We start from the raw sequence: 20,498 nt of genomic DNA on the forward strand, positions 1-20,498 counted from the left end.
GCATGTGATGTTGTGACCTGTGACCCCTGGCTTGCCCAGGGCGTCACACAAGCATTTTGCAATTCTAGCCATTTATGGAGAGGAGACAACCCTTTTAATTACCCAATTGTGATCATTTTTAATTTACGCTACCCCACTCAAGCTCTGCGGTGTCTTTCTTGTGTCTTTCTTGAATACCGGTTACCCAAAACAGTAGTATATTATGTGGTCTAACAAATGATTTGTAAAGTGGCAGCACTATAATCTCGTCATTAGCATCTTTACATCCCATGATCTTACTTGCCTTTGCAGCAGCCGCCTGACACTACTGCATGTCTATTTTTCATATACTTTGACATTGTAGTATATTATTGCCCAAAAATCTTATGATTCCTTCTCCATGTAGTCACATAGTTTTTTTTCCAGACACTTGCAGTATGATGCTATGAGATGGGACGATAGAGGCTGGAATTTGGGGGCTGGCTTCATTCTGAGGTGGGACTTGGTGGAAATAACATCACCTAACTAGAGGGCTGAGCCATTGATTCCAGCTCAACTCACATAGCCGACTATGAGGAGAGGAGACAGGGCACAGAGTCGGGTCTGCTGCTAGATTACATGTCCTGGGGCCAGAACACAGGGGCGTTTGTCACTAATGACTGGATATTGCTGGTTTGTTCGTAGTAGGGAGGGAGACGGGGGCAGTGGAGGAAAGGAAAGACCTAGGGAGGACATAGGTTACAACTTTTTATAGGAACATTGTGTATGCCATTGAGATTTGTAGGTATGCGAATGCTGCAGTCCTGCTATATGATAGGGTGGAAGAACAGCACAAGTCCATCAAGTCTTTAAGTTTCAGAGACCTTAGGGAAAGATCTTCACCACTGGTGTCCAACACATTTGGTCCATATTTTGGGTTAGGAACCTAGTTCATGAGTCGGGGCTATAGGCATAGAGTCCAAGAGCGGGGATATAGGTGGATGAGCTAAAGGTGAGCTCCGCAAGTTAGGTCTTACTAGGAAAATGTCTCCTCTATGGACATTGATCTCCATATGTCTCCTCTCCCTCTGTTCCTCTGATGTCCCTCGTATATACCGTCGCCAGGCATCTAGCTGCCCACGAGTATGTGAGCTATCACGATGCCCACGTCCACAGTCACCTTGCAAGGCCGGGGAGGTGAGAGACTCATGCGGCTGCTGCCCGGTATGTGGGTCAGGTGAGGGAGAGTCTTGCGGTCATCGTGGTGGATCTCCGTGTGGAGAAGGTCTGGAGTGTGTATTACCTGGCGTGGGAGGCACTGTCAGGAGAAGAACAGGAGTATGCGTCTGTAGTACCAGCGAACCAGTGTGCGGAAGTGATGGCAAGACCTACAGGAACCTGTGCCACCTGAAAGCAGAGAACAGACGGGCAAGACTGCAAAATTCTCCACCTGCCATTCACATCCAGAAGGGGCCTTGTGATACCGGTAAGGAGCTGTATGAGGGGCATGCACTGCGTGGGTGACCAGATAGGCAAGTAAGATAAATCTCTCCAACATTTGCAATTTTGGTTGCTCTTCAGTTACCAAAAATCTGTCAATGTTGCAAAACTGAGTTTGTAAATTTACATTTACTATGATATTGCAATGTGTTATAGGTGAAATGACAAAACTACAAAAGTAAAATGCTCGTCTATACATGTAGCAAAGACAAGCTGGTTATTTAAGCTTTTCAACTTGAGCTTCAAGATAAGTTAAAGTCTCCAAGTCAAAGACTTGAAGGTATTGTCCACCTTTGGGGGCAAATTTTAAATGCTTGTAATTAAGGGGTTAAAAAATTGTTTTTTTGCAATTGGGTTGCACTATCTATTGCTGGCTGTAGAATGAGTTAAATGAGAATCCTTCATTGAGCATTTTATGACATCCTGATGAGGAGTTTCTAGCTGTTTTATCTGCTGATTTTTGACCGCAGACCACATCAAAGTTGCATATGCAGGGAAATAAAGAGCTTGTAAAAGTGAAATAGTGCAAAGTTTTTAACAAAACCCAATTTCAGAAACTATTTTCAGTCACAAAATACATGCACAAAGGTAAACAACCCCTTTAAATAACTAATTTGTATTTGGGACATCTGTAGCCGAGAGGGGATGAATGTATAAAGCCCTGATGTAGAAGACCGGTCATGATATCTTATCCGTGTGGAGTAGTATATGTAAGAATAAGATGGACCAGCTGGGAGTCTCCTGACCGGAATGTGACGGCCTCATATATGCCTAAATAGAGAGACCCATGGCCGACCATGGATCTCAGACCGTGACACATAGATGTGTGAATGCAGCAAAGAACTGATATGTAAGTGAGAGACATCAAATTGCAACCTCAGCTCCAGGGCACATATATATTCCAGTGAAGTGCACCAGGCTTGGGTGATACCATTGACCATCTAGGCCGGTTGCACACGTCTGTAAAACACGGTCCATGCTCAGACCCCAAACGCTGAGCCTCCTGACCTGAGCAACCTGCCGCATGGGCAATAATGACTCAGTGAGCTCAGGTCAGGAGAACTAGCGGTTGGGTCTGGTATTCCAATCCGAGTATAGTCCATAAGGATAGACCATGTGAAACTGGCCAAAATCAACGACTGATTGTATTTACTTGTATGTACTATTTATAACGTTAAGTCCACAGTCACACGTTGAGTATTTGGTACGTTTTTTACCTCAGTATTTGTTGCCAAAACGAGGAGAGTAACAATCAGATGAAAAGTATAATAGAAACATGGGCATCACTGCTGTATTTATCACCCACTCCTAGTTTTGGCTACAAATACGGAGATAAAAACTCACCAAATAATCGTGTGTACGTGGGAAACAGCACCCACATACCACTCCAAAGGATTTGGGAGGCTTAGGTACGGGGCAATGGTTGATATGTTCCCTATACGGATGATCACTAGAGACCTTTCATATTTCAGCCTCCTGGACCACTGTGAGTGACAGGTGGAGAGATATTGGGGTTTTCTGCAGACGCCCCTAGAGTGATAGATTTCAGTTTTTCTCAGTTTTCCCCCGATATTGTTCACTATAGCTTACATTTCAGCAAAAAATATATTTTCAGGAAATATCAGAGGGGCATGGGCAATCAAGGGAATCCTACCTATCTGGAGATTAAGGGTCTACTAAGAAGTTGGGTGGCTACAAATGTGCCCACTGAAGTCCTTAGGAGTAAAACCATGTGCCCACGTGTGTTATGAACTAGGCAATAAGTAAAGTGATCCATCAGTGAGTGCATTACGGAGATATTCTCTCCTTCTAATCTCAGACTTGCCTGGCTCGGTGGCATGTAGAGCGCCATGCGTCATGTCCACCGACACCATCCGCTGCCACGCAAAGATTGCCTTTGACCTCCGGAGAATGGCTCCTTATGAAAACAAGGGTTGTATCATAACTCCCTTTCCCTTTAACCTCCTTCAGTCCAGTCCCCCAAGAGCAGATATTTAGGAAGAGTAGACAGAAAATATCTGGAGTAAATCCGCAGCTAGTGCCCCTGGGGTCCAACACTAAGATCCAACTAACGAAATCTTCACCCACAGCTAAAAAAAAAAAAGTGTCCGCAGCTATCAGAAAGCCATCTTTGCTTTAAGGATGGTTGTTGACTATCATCAATGGTGTTGCTGGTCTCTAAATATCTTCCTTCGGTGAAATTCGTTCTCCTTTATTTTACCATTCACCCTACGTTATATGAATAAGATATATATATATAACTTATATATACTATTTTATTTTCAGTATGTGTCAAATCAGGACAAAAAGTCCTCTACCAAACAGCACCTCATATCTCAGCTTTCTGGACAAAATGACTTCTACAGTAAAATGTCCCCAAAAAGAGGTTTTTAGTTTCTCCTGTAATTATTAGAGACTAGAAGGTGGCCCGATTCTACGCATCGGGTATTCTAGAATTTACGTATTGTGTAGTTCATGTATGATTTTTGTTTTATATATATATATATATATATATATATATATATAGATGTTGTTGTGTGTAGTTACCAAGTGTTTGTGTAGGGCGCTGTACATGTTCTGGGTGTTGTCTGGGTGTGGCGGGGGGTGAGAGCGGTGTTGTTTGTGTGTTGCGTTGTTTGTGGAGCGCTGTGTGTCTGTAGCGTTGTGTGTGTGTTGCGCGGTTTGTGTGTGTGTGGTGTGTTTTGGGGGGAGGTATGTTTTGTGCAATGTGTGTGTTGTGCGGTATGTGCGTATATTTGTGTGTGCAGCGTTGTCTGTGTGTGGGTGTCTGTGTAGGGCAGTTGTTTGTGGTTCCCAGTGTGTGTGTGTGTGGTGTGTTGTGCAGTGCGCACGCGTGTGTGTGTTGGGGGGAGGTGTGCACTCCCCATCGTGCTCCATCCCCTATGCTGCGCACCCCCCATCGTGCTCCATCTCCCATCCTGCGCACTCGTAAACGTGCTCCATCCGCCATGCAGCGCACTCCCCATCGTGCTCCATCCCCCATGCTGCGCACTCTCAAACGTGCTCCATCCGCCATGCTGCGCACTCCCCATCGTGCTCCATCCCCCATGCTGCGCACTCCCAAACGTGCTCCATCCGCCATGCTGCGCACTCCCAAACGTGCTCCATCCGCCATGCTGCGCACTCCCAAACGTGCTCCATCCGCCATACTCCGCACTCCCCATCGTGCTCCATCCGCCATGCAGCGCACTCCCCATCGTGCTCCATCCCCCATGCTGCGCACTCCCAAACGTGCTCCATCCGCCATGCTGCGCACTCCCCATCGTGCTCCATCTCCCATGCTGCGCACTCCCAAACGTGCTCCATCCGCCATGCTGCGCATTCTCAAACGTGCTCCATCCGCCATGCTGCGCACTCCCAAACGTGCTCCATCCGCCATACTCCGCACTACCTATCGTGCTCCATCCCCCATGCAGCGCACTCCCCATCGTGCTCCATCCCCTATGCTGCGCACCCCCCATCGTGCTCCATCTCCCATGCTGCGCACTCCCAAACGTGGTCCATCCGCCATGCTGCGCACTCCCAAACGTGCTACATCCGCCATACTCCGCACTCCCCATCGTGCTGCATCCCCATGCTGCGCACTCCCAAACGTGCTCCATCCACCATGCTGCGCACTCCCAAACGTGGTCCATCCGCCATGCTGCGCACTCCCAAACGTGCTCCATCCGCCATGCTGCGCACTCCCAAACGTGCTCCATCTGCCATGCTGCGCACTGCCAAACGTGCTCCATCCGCCATGCTGCGCACTCCCAAACGTGCTCCATCCGCCATGCTGCGCACTCCCAAACGTGCTCCATCCGCCATGCTGCGCACACCCAAACGTGCTCCATCCGCCATGCTGTGCACTCCCAAACGTGCTCCATCCGCCATGCTGCGCACTCCCAAACGTGCTCCATCCGCCATGCTGCGCACTCCCAAACGTGCTCCATCCGCCATGCTGCGCACTCCCAAACATGCTCCATCCGCCATGCTGCGCCAGCATCAGCCTCTCTACCCGCAGCATCAGCCTCTCTCCTCCCAGCATCAGCCTCTCTCCCCGCAGCATCAGCCTCTCTGTCCCCAGCATCAGCCTCTCTGTCCCCAGCATCAGCCTCTCTGTCCCCAGCATCAGCCTCTCTGTCCCCAGCATCAGCCTCTCTGTCCCAAGCATCAGCCTCTCTGTCCCAAGCATCAGCCTCTCTGTCCCCAGCTTCAGCCTCTCTGTCCCCAGCATCAGCCTCTCTGTCCCCAGCATCAGCCTCTCTGTCCCCAGCATCAGCCTCTCTGTCCTCAGCATCAGCCTCTCTGTCCCCAGCATCAGCCTCTCTGTCCCCAGCATCAGCCTCTCTGTCCCTAGCATCAGCCTCTCTGTCCCCAGCATCAGCCTCTCTGTCCCCAGCATCAGCCTCTCTGTTCCCATGATCAGCCTCTCTGTCCCCAGCATCAGCCTCTCTGTCCCCAGCATCAGCCTCTCTGTCCCCAGCATCAGCCTCTCCATCCCAGCCTTCCCCAGGATCAGCCTCTCTCATCCCAGCATCAGCCTCTCTGTCCCCAGCATCAGCCTCTCTGTCCCCAGCATCAGCCTCTCTGTCCCCAGCATCAGCCTCTCTGTCCCCAGCATCAGCCTCTCCATCCCAGCCTTCCCCAGGATCAGCCTCTCTCATCCCAGCATCAGCCTCTCTGTCCGCAGCATCAGCCTCTCTGTCCCCAGCATCAGCCTCTCTGTCCCCAGCATCAGCCTCTCTGTCCCCAGAATCAGCCTCTCTCATCCCAGCATCAGCCTCCCCATCCCAGCCTTCCCCAGGATCAGCCTCTCTCCTCCCAGCCTCCTCCAGCACGCCATGCTCCTCTGCCGACACTCACAGATCCGATCGCATACACTCACACACACCGACACACACCCGATCGCATACACTCACACACACCGACACACACCCGATCGCATACACTCACGCACACACACATTGACTATATTGCACATACGCGCTCATACTCACAACATCCGGAGATACCACATGCTTCTGGCCATGTGATCCTCCGGCAGGTCCTGGAAGCTCACAACAGCACAGTATCGAGGCCGAGAAGCAAGCGATATCGCCGGATGCTGTGAGTGTGTGGATGCGATGTGTGTGTGAGGTGTTTGTGAGAGTGAGTGTGATCTGATGTGTGTGTATGTGTGTGTGTGTGTGTGTGCTGTTATGTGTGTGCGTGTGGATCTTCCGCCGCTGCAGGACCTTGATGTGCTGGTAACTATGCTAGCATGGTTACCAGCGCATCACGTCCCCCACTCGCACGGGAGCCCACACCAGCATACGGCGGCAAGGCCAGCAATGCGAGGGTAAGTGTCGGCTGGGTTGGCGGCGTACGCTGATGTGGGCTCCCGTTGGGGGGGGGGGGTGTACAGTACTCACCTGGGAGCCGTGACCGTGTCAGTTCGGGGAATGCGTGGGAGGGGGGGGGCAGAGCTAGCGTCCATTGCGTGAGGGGGGCGGGGCGTGGCGTGGCCGAGTTGCCAATGCCTGCAGGGTGCCGGGGCGAGAGGCCAATCTGTGGGGGGGGGCGGAGCCTGGGCGAGCGGCTGGCCAATCCGTGTGGGGGCGCAGCCTGGGCGAGCGGCCAATCCGTGGGGGGGGGCGGGGCCATGACGAGCCCAGCGGCCAATCAGCTTTGTGTCACCGGAAGGACACAATGTCACCGGAAGGACACAATTTTGAAGCATGACAGACAGACAGACAGACAGACAGAATAAGGCAATTATATATATAGATGTTTAATTACTAATTTATTTTAATGATATAATATATAATGTTTAGGCTTTTCTGGATACCATATAAATGAGTATAAATCCAACTTCATGTTATAAATCACATGACGAGAGACCTTTTATATGATTTGTGCTAAACTGAAGGCATATCCCCAATGCGTAGGATTAAATTGAATTTAATAAAATATACTCTTTGTGAAGAAAAGTATGTTCCGCCTCTACAATACACCTACAGGAACATCCATTAGATATTGATGTGTAGTCAGCTCCTTTTGTGGGAGCCCGGCTTTATATGACGGGGAGCCCCTGACTGGCCAGCCTGGTTGTGGCTTGTTATGCCCTCTTTTCCCTGGTGCATAGTAAAGGGTTAATTCTCCATTGCTTGTTCCCTTCCCGGATCCGGATGTGAGGCAGTCCTCCTTCCCCCCTCCCCCTTGGGGGTATATATTCCTGTGACTGAAGTGAGTCACAGATATAACAGCTCTCGCTCTTCTGGGAAGGAGTTCTACAAGATTTTGGAGGGGTCTGTGGGAATTATTGATCTTTCATCCTGAAGAGCATCTGTGAGGTCAGACCCTGATGTTGGGCAGGGCCGTGCTCACAATCTCCTCTCTAGTCTATCCCTGAGGTGTTGGATGGAGTTGAGATCCGGGCTCTGTGCGGCTGGTCGTGTTCTTCAACCAAACTCCCCCAACCATGTCTATAGGGACCTTGTCTATCAGGCACAGTCATGGGGAACAGAAAAGGGCCAATCCCAAACTGTTCCCACAAAGATGGAAGCTACAATTAAGGATTAAGATTTACTTTCATTAGAACTAAGGGGCCGACAAAAAAAAATCATTATCCCTTCTCCACCAAACTGTACAGTGGGCACAATGCAGTCAGAGGGGTAATGTTCTCCTGGTGTTTTCAAAACCCAGACTCCTCCATCAGGTGCAGATAGAGCAGTGTGATCTATTATTCCACAGAACACATCTCCTCCAGAGTCCAGTGTTGGCAGCTTTACACTCCGTCCGACGCTCAGCATTGTGCTTGGTGATGTACGGCTGCAGCTGTTCGGCCATAAAGCTCCCAGTGTGCACAGTGTTTGTGCTGATGAGGAAGTCTGGACTCTGCAGTTATGGAGTCAGCAGAGCGGTGGTGACTTTTTTGCCCCCTGCTCTGCAACATTACGTAGTCCCCATTCCTTGGCCAAGTTGCTTCAGTTCCTTCGGCTTCTCAATAATATCAATCACAAGTGTTGGAGGAAGAATTAGAAGGGCAGAAATTTGACTTGTTTCACCAGTCGCTCCTATTACAGGACCACACTGGTATCCGTGAGATCTGCATCACCAGCCATTCTGTCACATTAGTAACGTGAGACTGCATGGCGAGAGGCCGGCTGTTATACACCTGGGGGTGAAAGACCGGATGTTATACATCAGGGGATGAGAGGCCAGATGTTATACACTGGGAGGTGAAGGACTGAATGTTATACACTGGGGGGCGATGGGCCAGATGTTATGTGCCGCCCCCACGCCCGCTTGGATCCGGACCCACTGTGTGGCTCGAGGGATCCTCAGGACCCGGGGGTCACGTGGACACACTGAATGAAAAGGGGAACGTAATTGTATGGCCTTTGCCGTATTCAGTTCGTGACCCCACCCACGGTGTGTGGTGAAGTGGGACACCACCGCTGCTGTTGTGGGATACCCGGGGGAGGTGTAGTGGCAGCCTGATTTTAACCCCTCCGTGGGTAGGGATGGTTGCCCCGGGGCCCAGTGTCTCTGTGCAAGGTATGGCGATGGCAGGGTTTTGCGCGCCCGGACGGACCAGGGGATGTTTGGGTACTCACAATCAAATGACTCACACGAGTCTTTTGGTAAACCAAGGTGCTGGTGGCCGGCTGCCGCGGCCGGTTGTACTCTGGTCCCCCACCCGGGCTGGTGGTCGCCGTCTTTTCCTCTGCACTAGTTGTGGTTGTGTGTTTTGACTTCCCAGTATGGAACACGGGAGTCCGCTCCCGGCTTTCTGTGTGCCTGAGGAGCCGTGCCCGCGGACGCTGACCCGTGGGATCTATAGGCCCTGGCGGTTGCCCTATCCTTCTCTGTGGGTGGTTGTCTGCTTTTAGGACTTTGGTTGGGACAGGACCTATAATCCTGCCCTCAATCGTTTGATTAGCTAGGCCGTTGGTTGCGGTACTGGCTTCAGGGTCCGAGTACCCCCTCTGTGCACGATTTCCGGTTGGGTCTCCGGTGTCGGTACCGGCGGGCTCGAACCCTGTCCCGGTCCTCGTCGGATCTGCCGAGCCGTGTTCCCGTTTCCTGCTGACGGAGACCACCATTTGCCACCTAGCCAAGATACCAGGGCTCCAGCCCTGGCACCGTTCAACTTGAACTTCTCCTCTGCTGGAGCTACACCTAGCTCCAGCCTCCGCTCCTCTCAACTTGAGCTACAGACTTCATCTGCCTCAGACTTGAACTGCTTTAGACTGACTGTTTTCCCGCCCCGGGCTGTCTAGACCCCTAGGTGGGCGCTTCCTAACGGCCTGATCCCGCCCACTGGTGTGCCTATCTTGCCCTGAGGGGGGTGACTAGGGTTTCAGGTCGACTGTGTGTAACCTAGGTGAAGGAAGGTGTTATGCGGGGGCCTATTGTGTGACTACCTGATTTTGCCAGGGCATCACATTTATACACAGGGGGAGGATGAGGGGCCGGATGTTATACACATGGGGAGGGGCAAGATGTTATACACTGAGGGGACGAGGGGACTGATGTTATACATCAGAGGGTGAGGGGCCGGATTTTATACATCGGGGGCGAGGGGCAGGATGTTATACATTGGCAGGCGAGAGGCTGGATGTTATACATTAGGGGGTGAGGGGCCAGATGTTATACACCAAGAGTGAGGGGCTGGATGTTATACACCAGGGGCCGGACGTTACACATCGGGGGACAAGCCGTCCGAGGTTGTATGCCAGGGGCAAGGGACCAGATTGTACACACTGGGTGGGCGAGGAGTCCGCGGTTATACACCAGGGGCAAGGGGCTGGATGTTATACAGCGGGGGAAGAGGAACAGATTTTATACATTGGGAGCAATGAGCCGAATGTTCTACACTGGGTGGGAGAGGGTCCGGATGATATACACCTGAACATGAGAAGCCGTATGTTATACACTGGAGGCTGAAGGGTGGCATGTTGTACACCGGGGCATGAGGGGTCATATGTTATACATCAGGGGGCGAGGGGCGGGATGTTATACACTGGGGGTTGAGGGACCGGATGTTATACACCAGTGATGAGGGGCCAGATGTTAAACCCCAGGGGCCAAACATTATACATCGGGGGGCAGCTGTCACGTCTCTCAGAGACCACAGGCTCAAAAAGGCTAGCTTGGATAGACTTGGCACAAGCCAGAAGAACCCCGACCATCAGCTTTTTACTTTCGTTCAGAGATCTGATCTTACAATGGGGTCCCCTGGATTGCTTCCATGGAAATGCTGTTGTCTGGAGGAGTGAAGCAGAAGCCAAGCAGCAAGAGGTCCTGTCGGGAACAGAATCATAAAACAAGCAACTGGTCAAAATTCAATTTGAGGTCAGAATACAGAAGGATTCAGGAAGATGACACAAGCAAGGGGTAGCGCACAAGCCAGGTGGCAGAACCCAGGCAGTGGAAGCCAGAGGCTCAGGGGTTTAAATTGCTGGCAGCCCCCCCAAATCTCCCAGAAAGGAGTCATCAAAACCAGACAACTTATCCCATAGCTCATTATCTAGCGGCACCAAAAGTTCCAGGAATAAAACAGGACTCATACTGGCATGTGTCACCCGCAACAAAGGCACGGTGCCGTCTAAAGGCTGAGGCAGGGACAAAAGGTATATGAACCGGACAGATGCTACAACAGACAATTTTAGTGTATCTGCCCCAAAATTACCGTAGTTCAATTTTGTCTTTTTTTTTCATTTCTTAATCGGACTCATTTGATAACTGTCCCCCTTATGTTTCTACATTGTTTCTGCATTGGGTTTCACTCATTGTTTAAGTTGGCAATATTAGGTGTCAGTTTTGCAATACGTAGGTGACAATGAACGCTGACATGTTTCCATTGACTTGACGACATGAAAGTAGATAAAACTGGAATCACAGGACTCTCCAGATTTGGGCCTTCTCGGTTTAATTGACCACACTTCAATTTTTTGCTGATTAATGTCTTAACCTTGTGCTCCAAGTCTCTTGCATGCCGCTCTTAGTGCTGTGAGTGGTGACTAATTCCGCACTTGAATGACTGAAATCTGGTGGCTACAGGGAGAAATTAAGTTAATTTTTCTTCCAGCTCCCACACTTTAAGTTCTGCGGCCATGCACCTTCATAGCACAATTAACCTGTAGTTTAAGTAATTTTGCCCCTATTGAGCCTCTTAGTTTTCTCACCAACTACGGTAACTCACAAAACAGTGATGTCCACACAGTTTCCCCCCACATCATGAGGCCCCCATAGTTCTAGAATAAGAGTATGATGACCACCTTTATCCCACAACACAGTATGAAGGCCGCCACAGTCCAAAAACACAGTATAATGGTTTCACACATAGCCATCCACACATTAAAATTGTCCCGACACAGTTCTCAACACAGTATAATGGCCCCCACCCAGTCCTCCACACAGTATCATTGACCCACATAGCCCTCCACTCAGTACAATGGTCCCAACACAGCCCTCCACACTACATGATTGCCCCACACAAATTCTGATGGCCCCCATGGCAGTGTAGCTTCAGAGTGCAGTAAGTAGGTAAGAGAGCAGTAGGATAGTCAGTAAAGGCGGCATTACACGCTACGATTTATCTGACGATATGTCGGCGGGGTCACGGTTTCCGTGACGCACATCCATCATCGTTAGTGACATCGTTGCGTGTGACACCTACAGTCATGGCCAAAAGTTTTGAGAATGACATCAAAATTATATTTTCCCATGATCTGTTGCCCTCTGGTTTTTAATTGTGTTTGTCTGATGTTTACATCACATACAGAAATATAATTGCAATCATATTATGAGACCAAAAGGTTATATTGACAGAATGAGTTAATGCAGCAAGCCAATATTTGCAGTGTTGACCCTTCTTCTTCAGGACCTCTGCAATTCTCCCGGGCATGCTCTCAATCAACTTCTGGACCAAATCCTGACTGATAGCTGTCCATTCTTGCATAAGCAATGCTTGCATTTTGCCAGAATTTGTTGTTTTTTGTTTGTCCACCCGTCTCTTGATGATTGCCCACAAGTTCTCAATGGGATTAAGATCTGAGGAGTTTCCAGGCCATGGACCCAAAATCTCTATGTTTTGTTCCATGAGCCATTTAGTGATCACCTTTGCTTTATGGGAAGGTGCTCCATCATGCTGGAAAAGGCATTGTAGGGCGCCATACTGCTCTTGGACAGTTGGGAGAAGTTGCTCTTGGAGGACATTCTGGTACCATTCTTTATTCATGGCTGTGTTTTTAGGCAAGACTGTGAGTGAGCCGATTCCCTTGGCTGAGAAGCAACCCCACACATGAATCGTTTCAGGATGCTTAACAGTTGGCATGAGACAAGACTGGTGGTAGCGCTCACCTCTTCTCCTAATAAGCTGTTTTCCAGATGTCCCAAACAATCGAAAAGGGGATTCATCTGAGAAAATGACTTTACCCCAGTCCTCAGCAGTCCACTCCCTGTACCTTTTGCAGAATATCAGTCGGTCCCTGATGTTTTTTCTGGAGAGAAGTGGCTTCTTTGCTGCCCTCCTTGAAACCAGGCCTTGCTCAAGCAGTCTCCGCCTCACAGTGCGTGCAGAAGCACTCACACCAGCCTGCTGCCATTGCTGAGCTAGTGTGGCGCCCCTGAGGCTTCCGTCGCCACAGGTCATTGCACCCCATCTGCGGTGTGATGCCCCATTCTGGGGGAGGAAGAGAGTGAACTCCGGTCCCCTGGTAAATTCACACTACACCCATTGCTAGGGACACACAGGACCAGGGAAAGTGGCAGGCAACCCTCCCATGCTGCATGCTGAGAGGGGCTGTAAGACCCATCCCTGCTCCCATAGGCTGGTAGCTTAGCAACTGGGGAGGTGGGAGGAGCCACCAGAGAGCAGATAGAGAAAGGAAGGTCAAGCTAGTTGCAGTTTACCTCAGGGAGTGAGAGAGTGAGGAGCCAGCATGTAGTTGGGGAAGAAGAACGAGAGCAAGGAGGGAGGAGGAGGCCTGCTGGAGGCAGGCAAGGAGGAGAAAGAAAGAAAGAAAGAAGGAAAGAAAGGCTCCAAGTCAGTCAGGAGCAGAGGAACTGAAGGAGACGCTTCCTGGTGAAGATCCTGGGACCCAGAGGTCCAGGTGACACCACGCAGAGACAGAAGGAGTCGCAGGGCCGCGGGTAGTCCTGTAGGTACCACGAGCAGTCCTTGTTGGGTACCGAAGCCGAGGGCCCAGAGGCGCTACGAGTAGCTGCAGGCTGCGGTGGCCTGGTCCACAGTGACATCGGTGGAGTGATTAGCTGCGACAGGGGACGGTCCCTAGAGACTGGAGGAGTGCAAAGACAATCTCCAAACAGTAAAAACCGAGGCCCAGGGACGTTGTAAGCTCCCAGGGCCAGAACCCAGAGCAGACCTTCAGAAAAGGGGTAATCAGCCGACAGGTGACCCCCCAGCCTGGAGGCTGTAATGGAGGCCAAGCCAGGTCCATCTTAACTAAGGCAAGGCTAGTGAAGACAGCAGAGAAGGAGACACTAAAAGGAGGGTACCGGATTTCGCGCTCTGAATCACCCAGAAGGCGGAGGTCCCTGACAGTGGTCCCAGCAGTCCGAGGGTCCTGCTACAGCTGTGACAAGAACTGTGAGTAAAGAACTTGAACTGCACCCTTGGAGTTGCCTCTGTCATTTCATCTGCATAGACACTTACAAGCACCAACTGTGCCCCGGGCATTGCTCCACCTGTGGGGAGCAGTACCACCATTGCTGCCATAACACCATCCCGGAGGCCTCACACAGCAGCGGCGGCTTATTAGCCGCATACCACAGGTGGCGTCACGAACACAACCATTAACAAGCAAGCCACATATTTTACTGACACCCACCAGGGCCACGTAGCCGGGCCCAGCCACCACTGACTACCACCGGACTAGTCCGGCCCGGCACCAGGTGTCCCATAGCCCTGGGGTGGGCGAGTCACTAGCTCAGCACTGCTGGTAGTCCGATCCCGCAGCTGAAACAGTTTTAAGATACGGTCCTGGCATTTGCCGGTCCTTCTTAGGCGCCCTGGAGCCTTTTTGGCAACAATGGAAGCTCTCTCCTTCAAGTTCTTGATGATGTGATAGATTGTTGACTGAGGTGCAATCTTTGTAGTTGCGATACTCTTCCCTGTTAGGCCATTTTTGTGCAGAGCAATGATGGCTGCATGTGTTTCTTTAGAGATAACCATGGTTAACTGAAGAGAAACAATGATACCAAGCACCAGCCTCCTTTTAAAGTGTCCAGTGGTGTCATTCTTACTTAATCATGACTGATTGATCGCCAGCCCTGTCCTCATCAATACCCACACCTGTGTTAATGGAACAATCACTAAAACAATGTTAGCTGCTCCTTTTAAGGCAGGAATGCAATGATGTTGAAATGTGACATTCTGGAGTATATGCAAATTGCCATTAGAAAAACTTAAGCAGTAGACTTTGTAAAAATTAATATTTGTAGCATTCTCAAAACTTTTGGCCATGACTGTAGGTGCGACTCTGAACGATCGCAAATAGGGTGAAAATCGTTGATCGTTGACACGTCGTTCAGTTTCAAAATATTGTTCGTCGTTTAGAACGCAGCAGACATATTGCTAGGTTTGACACCCTGCCAACGACGAACAACATCCACACCACCACCTTGGTCAAACAATATATCGCTGAACGATGTAGCGTCGTTTGTGAGATGTGTACGTGTGACCGCTACAAAACTACCTATGAGCGATCTCAGCAAATCGTACCAACGATCTGGGCGTGTCACATCGCTAACGAGATCGCTAGCGATATCGTTGTGTGTAAAGCAGCCTTAAGCCAGGTTAGCAGCAGGAGGTCTCGTCAATAGCACAGGGATCAAATCCTGGTCAGGTGATAGTTGAGGGTCAGATGTCGGGACGTCACGTATGCAAAAGAGGGAAGAAACAGAGTCAGGAACGAGGATACAGGTCAAATTCTGGGAAGTCCAAGAAACATACAAGGGTGGAGGACAAACAGGTCGGGACTGGGATCAGACAGACAGGGATGGGTGAACAGCAAACAGGAGCGGGTAGTCAGGGACCAGAACGGATTGACGAACCAAGGAGGGAACGGGCTGGACAAGGTAGCATGGAGGCAGAACACATCAGGTAACTCATGGGAGCCAGCAACACACACTGCACAGCATAAACTATCACTGGCACTGCACTGGAGGTGCAGTGTCAGGATATAGCTTCATGACATCTGAAACAATGCAAAATGGGATTAACCCCTCACATGACCTGTAACCCTGAGCTGGAAAACCATCTATGGCTCAGCCGCAGCTGACACAGGCATATGGATCATGACAACATCCCTCCACTAAATACAATGACCCTCACACAGTATATTTGCCCTAACACAGCCCTCCACTTGATCACCCCTACATAGCCATCCACACAAAATATTGACCACCATACAGTCCAACACAATATAATGGCCCACACATCACCCTCCAAACAGTACAATCACCCGCACAGACCCACGTACAGTTTGATCACCTCTAAATTCCCCCCACATACAGTTGATGACCCTAAAAGATCCTCACACTTTATGATGGCCCCAAATGCCCATATACACAGAATGACAGCTTCATACTCATTGATATAAAGAAAAAACTATTAACCTCTTCCCTGCTGTTACAGTCTCTGCAGAATGTGTTCTGAAACTCCACACACTATAATGGCCCTGTCTACATTGTATAATGGCCCACACCTGACCTCCACACGGTATAGTGCCCCCCATACAGCATAATGGCCCCCACATAGCCCTCCACACTAAGATTGCCTCACACAGCCCTTCACACATTATGATGGCCCACATGCAGACCTCCACATGGTTTAATGACCCCATACATCCCTCCACTAAGCACAATGACCCCCACACAGCCCCACACAGTATGATCACAACCCACAAAGACAACTACACAGTGTAGTGGCCACCATACAGCCCCACAGAGTATAATAGCCCTCACATCACCCTCCAAACAGGACAACCACCCCCACAGCCATACATACTGTACAGTTTGCTCATCCTCACATTCCCTTCACATACAGTCGATGGCCCCAAAAGATCCCCACACTTTATGATGGCCCTAAATCCCCACTTAACTCTTCCCTGCTGCTCAAGTCTCTGCAGAGTGTGTTCTGAACGCCATACATCATGCACAATGTAGTGACATCATCTCGTTTACTGTGCTGAGACTTAAGAGCTCAAATAAACAAGGAGAATCATGGAACAGGGATCCAATGGCTCCCTTTGCCATAATTGCTGTCATCTGTATCTGCATCTGGCTGAGTCAGTCCAACAAATTAATCAATTTATACTACAAAAGTGGCATGAATTACAGCTGAAATGATAAATCTTTAGGTTTTTTAACTTTTTTATTTTTTTAATTCATAATTTTTGTATAGTCCTCTCCATAGGTTACTTGAATCTGTGATAAAACAGTACATAGTACTGCAGTATATAGTATTGCAAGGTAAGCTTCATAGGCGGATGAAAATAGCAGGTCTTCAGTCTGCAACTCATTGACACTCCGGGATCACATCGTGGTGGGGCAGATGGTAGTCGGTGCTTAAACGCAAGCCAGCAATTTAAGAGTTGTTAGTGATTGGCAGCAACATCTATATGGTTAACCAGCAGTGATTGGAGGTAGCTCTGTTTACTGCTGTTAGAGGCAGGTACTGGCTGTATAACACTGCTGCATTTAGGGTGGGCTCAGGTCCTGAGCCCGCTCCATACAGCTACACCCCATATGCGCCAAACATGTGCAACCTATGTCAGGAAGTGGTGATAGTGTGACGCCCTGGGCAAGCCAGGGGTCACAGGTCATAACACCACCACACCCTACACCCCAGATAGGAACACCAAGGCTAACCTAAAATCCTTGTTGCCTTCCTCCAGGGGCTGATGTCCACACCAGGGGGTGGGCCAGGCGGTTGGCTCCGCCCACCGAGGAGTTCACAGCCCTGGAGGCGGGAGAACCAGGCAGTTGAGTTTAGGAGGAGGAAGTAGAAGGAAGTGGTAGAGGAGCTGAAGAAAGGGAAAATGACAGTTAAGACAGCCTGAAGCTGGTCCGGGTGTGTGCCCCGGACTGAGACAGCAAGGTCAGCAGACGGCGGTGACTGTCTGCAGGGGTGGCTGTTTGGAGGTTGCCGAAAGGACCGCGGACGGGTGGTGGCCCGGCGGTACCGGAGCGGTATACGAAGAACAGTCAGCACCAGTGGCAGGGGCCTTTCGGATCCCGGCAAGGCTAGGAGTCGCCGTGAATTTGCCAAATCCGTTAGTGAAGGGGACCTCTGGGTCTCCCAACAAGCAAGTCCCGATTGAAGGCAACAGTCCAACCGTTACAGAGAGACACCGCCACCGCCAGGGCACCAGTTTCTCAGGGCCAGCGCCTGCGGGCAAAGTAGGGCTCCTCCGGCCCATATCCAAGCCGGGGAGCGGGTTACCGGTGGGAACCCATCGAAACCATCATCATCTTAGGTGCAGGAAAAGGGACCGTCACCGTCAACTACTGGGGAAAAGCAAGTGCAGCCGTCCGTGGGAACCGTCTTTCCAGCCGTGTGTTTTACCGAGAACTGTGTCATCGTCTCAGGCTGAGTGTGTACCACAGTGCCGCAAGGCACAGCGCTGCCCCCGCGTCCCTGCACCCCACCAAGCCCTGCATCACCCACCTCATCACTGGGCCCCGGGACAACCAACCCCCTACCCACGGAGGGGAGGACTAACATCTAGCTGCTCCATACCATCCCTCCCGGGATCCCCATACAGAGCAGCGGTGGTGTCAACAAATCACCACAACCGTGGGTGGCGTCACGGACAATAAACTATCCCAAAAACCAATCCCCTTTCACTCACGGGCGAGGAGCGCCGCTAGAGTCCCCGGGATCCGACCCATCGCTCGAGCCACCAAGCAGCAGCAGCAGGCCGCAGCAGCCGCAGTGCCAGCCGGACCCGAGCAGAGGGAGAGCGCGGCGTCCCCTCCTCCGCCCGCGACAATAGTGGTTGTCCAGCTTATGCCGCAGAACATCCGACCACACATTGTGTGTGATATTCCATTCACTCATTCACTTCTAAAAAGCTGAGCTGCAATACCAGACTCCACCTTAAGACACATGTGGCGCTGTTTCTGCAAGAAATTAGTCATATTTATTTTTTTTTTTTAAATCTTGTACAAACCCTTTAATGATTTTTACTATGTAATCTATATTTTAAATTTTAGAGATTTATAGATAATTTATTTCCTGTTATTGTTAGTAAAAGTAGACACTCGTATAACCAGAGGCACAACTTGAAGCTCTTGGACCCTAATATAATATCTGTAACCAACCATACAACACTGGTGTATTCTTATGCATCACTGGACCTTTGGGGCCCCTCAGGCACTAGGTCTTTGGAGTGTCAGCGCCTCAGCACCTGGTTCCTCCTCTCCATACAACAGGCTGGATTACCGCCACGATTTTTATAGTTTTTTTGTATGTGGGTACCTCAGATCAGGGCGGGAATCTCTTTTCTTGGAAATGTACATCAGTGTTGGTGAGGAAGCGTGCCGCAGGAGCTAGCGTGTTGATCTTGTGTGTCGTAGCTGGAGGTGACAGGCAGCTTTCTGCAGGGTAAATACCTGTGAGTGTGTGTTTGTGAGTCAGTGTCATGCGAGAACATGCTGGCTGAACGCATGTGGGGGATATGAAGGGAAGCCAGTAACATACAGACTCCTGGTGCATGCGAGTGTCAGGAAGAGAAAGGCCTGAAGATATATTTTATACTTGATCTGACCAATCATGATAACATTTTATTCGGGCCAAGGTTTGTAGTGGATTGACAAAGTAAGTACGGCACCGCCTAATCCAGTGCTAATGGTCCCTGAGTGCCCTCTTTAAGACATATATTGACCCTCGAATGGCCCCAATTAAAAAAATAATGCCCAGACTGCCCCCTCTAAATGTAATGATGCCTCCTGAGTGCCCTCTCAAAAATTAATAAGGACTCTTGTGCAATATCCCCACCCTACCCCTCTCAAGTACTCTACACGCTTCCACAAAGAGTGAGCCGGCACAGGTGGCTCAAAGCAAGAAGCTGACAACAAGTGTTAGCGGATTGTTGTTCCACCATTTTCAGCTACAACAGCTCGCACTTTTTTGGGAAAGCTTCCTACAAGATTTGGAGGTTTCTGTGGGTACTTTTCCCTTTCATCTTGTAGAAGATTTGACAGATTAGAGGGCCCAAAGGCTGCTTTACACATTACAATTTCACGTGCGATCGCATTTGCGATCGCACCCGCCCCCATCGTTTGTGCGGCACGGGCAATTTCTTGCCCCTGTCGCACAATGTTGTAACCCCCCTGTCACACGTACTTACCTTCCAAACGACCTCGCTGTGGGCGGCGAACATCCACTGCCTGAAGGGGGAGGGACGTTCGGCGTCACAGCGACGTCACACAGCAGCCGGCCAATAGAAGCGGAGGGGCGGAGCTGTGCGGGACGTAAACATCCCGCCCACCTCCTTCCTTCAGCATTGCCGGCGGCCGCAGGTAAGCTGTGTTCATCGTTCCCGGGGTGTCACACGGAGCGATGTGTGCTGCCCCGGGTACAATGAACAACAGGACGTGCAATTTTTAGAAAATGAGCGACGTGTCAGCGATGAACGAGTAGGTGAGTATTTCTGCTCGTTCAAAGCTGTCACACGCTACGATATCACTAACGATGCCGGATGTGCGTCACTTACGACGTGACCCCGCCGACATCTCATTAAATATATCGTAGCGTGTAAAGCCCGCTTTATGCTCAATCACAATCCTCAATCTGGCTTATCCCTAAGATGTTGAGCAGACATGTTCTTCCACAATAAACTCCCCCAAACATTTCTGTATGGACCTTGTGTACTGGGCACAGTCCTGGTGAACAAAAAATGGCTGTCCCCAAACTGTTTCTACAAAATTGGAAGCTACAATTGTGTAAAATTTCTATGATATCATTAAAAGGGAATTCTCAAGTTTGAAAGTTATAGAATAGGGGATAAATTATCGATCAG

General features: G+C 50.3%; 1 protein-coding gene across 1 annotated transcript in view; it reads left to right on the forward strand.

Annotated features, from left to right (window-relative positions):
* Window positions 1-737: 737 nt before the first annotated feature.
* The window catches only part of HTRA4 (HtrA serine peptidase 4), a 110,933-nt gene continuing 91,172 nt past the window's right edge, over window positions 738-20,498 (forward strand). Inside the window, exon 1 of the mRNA XM_075343020.1 lies at window positions 738-1,444. Coding sequence (XP_075199135.1) covers window positions 1,003-1,444 — 442 coding nt within the window. The 5' untranslated portion in view covers window positions 738-1,002. The remainder of the gene's footprint in view (window positions 1,445-20,498) is intronic.

Source organism: Anomaloglossus baeobatrachus, chromosome 4, assembly GCF_048569485.1.
Source record: "Anomaloglossus baeobatrachus isolate aAnoBae1 chromosome 4, aAnoBae1.hap1, whole genome shotgun sequence".
NCBI classification, from domain to species: domain Eukaryota; kingdom Metazoa; phylum Chordata; class Amphibia; order Anura; family Aromobatidae; genus Anomaloglossus; species Anomaloglossus baeobatrachus.